The sequence below is a fragment of the Sinocyclocheilus rhinocerous genome, unplaced genomic scaffold, assembly GCF_001515625.1.
Source record: "Sinocyclocheilus rhinocerous isolate Xijiao unplaced genomic scaffold, SAMN03320098_v1.1 scaffold3851, whole genome shotgun sequence".
Classification (NCBI taxonomy): domain Eukaryota; kingdom Metazoa; phylum Chordata; class Actinopteri; order Cypriniformes; family Cyprinidae; genus Sinocyclocheilus; species Sinocyclocheilus rhinocerous.
Window position 1 is genome coordinate 161399 of NW_015634255.1, and position 2297 is coordinate 163695.

At 42.4% G+C, this 2297-nt stretch overlaps 1 protein-coding gene across 1 annotated transcript in view; it reads left to right on the forward strand.

The window, feature by feature from the left end:
* Positions 1 to 2297, forward strand: part of LOC107745504 (B-cell receptor CD22-like) — a gene marked incomplete at its 3' end in the record, with an annotated part of 96290 nt that overhangs the window by 49755 nt on the left and 44238 nt on the right. Inside the window, exon 8 of the mRNA XM_016559392.1 lies at positions 5 to 201. Within this exon, the coding sequence (XP_016414878.1) occupies positions 5 to 201 (197 nt within the window). The remainder of the gene's footprint in view (positions 1 to 4; positions 202 to 2297) is intronic.

A 2297-nucleotide genomic window follows, 5' to 3' on the forward strand; every position in this document is an offset into this window, starting at 1 on the left:
ACAGTAACTGGAGATATGAGTGGTATAAAGGCACAGACAGTGTAATGTTACAGTCATCTGAGCGTTACACTGTAAACAGAGACACTCTCACTATCAGAGGAGCTACTGAGTCTGATCAGGATCAGTACTGGTGTAGAGGACAGAGAGATGAAAGACCAAACTCATCACAGGAGAGTGAACGAATAAATCTGTCTGTTAATTGTAAGGCATTTCCGAACATCACACAAACCAGATGAGAGTCGTAAAAAGCTGAACCATGGCCAGCCAGGCGGCAACTTTCTCCAATGAGTAGTAAATACTGTGATAAACACTCACCTTGTAGTAGCCGGTTGAATTTAAAGAAAATCGACTCCTCCACTGATGTTTGTATATGGCTCTTTGTGTTTATTTTCTTCCTTTGTATCCACAATAAAATACCACAACACCACACTGTAAGAGCTTGTGCCTCTTTCAATCAGGTACAGTAAAAGTAAAAGACAAAAAATACAAGAATAACAAAAATAAAACAACAAATATTAACCCTTTGTCCGTTAAATTACTTTAAAATGCCTTGAAACCTTTAATCATAGTGATGTGACGTTCGACACCGAGGCTTCGAAGCTTGTATCAAAAAAACGTCTCAGGTTACTTATGTAACCATGGTTCCCTGAGTAGGGAACGAGACACTGCGTCCTCTAGGGGTCGCTCGTTTTGCCAAAACCACGTGATCTGTGACGTCCGAAGCTTTGTTTTCACACACAACCATGTGACTGCTTCGTATTCTGATTCAAATAACGCGAACCACTTGCGCAGTTTCAAGTGTCACTCACGTCTTTGAAAATAATAAATCATAATATGAATAAATATTTGCATACATGCATGTAAAGTGTTGTGCATGTTCATTTTGTATTAATTCCTGGTTCACAGACACTTTAACTGGCCATTCTATGATAATCATAGCCTATATATGCCTACAGCCTTGCCTATTTTTACCACAAATTTATTCACAGACTCATTTATTCATATTGTGTAATACAATGACTGACATGGACTTATTTATATAGACTTCATATTTTCTTTGCTTTATACAGGTTTTCATAGCACAAACTAATTTATTATTTGAAACAGTCCAAAAATGGCTGGGTCGTCTGGGACGCAAAGGCAGCTTTTTCCACCTTTTGACCACAAGATGTCGTTAGTGTGCACCGTCTTGAAAAGCTTAGAGTAATGAACCTTTTTACGATACAGTTGAGGGAAAGCCTCGGTGCTTCGCAAAGCTTCATTTTTCCATCACTATTTAATCATTAAACCTTAATGTCTTAATTTAACTCCGTAGCATCGTGACCGCATGGTTCCTTATCTCCATCCATGTGCAATCGAGACGACAGCGCGACTTCCGTGCAGGTCTGGCAAGCCGCCCTTTCATAATAAAGGTCTCTATAAGAACAGTAACTTAACACGGGCAAATTATGATTTCTAAATTAAATAGACACATAACCATTATCAACTGAATACAGAAATATAACAAGCAATATTATAATGATATACTAAACCCCAAACGAATAAATAACTGAAGGTCATTCACACTCCCACCAAATCATAAGTGACTATTAATATCAACTTTAGTCACAAATTATTTTATTAAGCATTATAGTATGAATTGCTTAACTCAAAGTGTATGTCAAGAAGTTCAAGCTGTCTCAAGCAGCAGAAACAGCTTCTGTACAGGGTGCTCAACTACTGATGGCTTGTTCAGGCGTTTACCATCCTTCTTCAGTTCCCCTTCAGGAACTCGAGCTGCGTCGAAATCGCTTTGGGAACGACCCTGCGTGACCGCGTTCTGAAGCACATGTCAAATCAGTCCAATGGAGTAGCGAGACGTCACGAGCGGGGTGACGTAAGCACCAGAAAGTAAATATCTGGCGGCGGGGGATACACACGATTTGTGTGTCGTTTGTTTGGGAGCGGAGCATGCACGGTCAGCTCTTGAGGGGGCTGATTGTCATGACTGCGAGCTGCTCTCGCTGCGCACGCTCCGCTCTCGCCTGACCGTGTTTGATGAGAGAGGCCAGGCTCGCGATCCCGCGGGCAGCGGTCCCGCTGTTTACGAGGCACAGCGCAGACTGTTGTCGTGGGGATCGCAAGTGGATTTAGTGGAGGGAACAGTGGGTATTCTCATTCCCAAAGCGATTTCGACGCAGCTCGAGTTCCTGAAGGGGAACGTCTCTAGGTTACGTATCTAACCATGGTTCCCCGAGGGAATGAGACGCTGCGTCTCTTTGCCATACTCCCTGCATCCCTGCAGGCGCTACTTCATC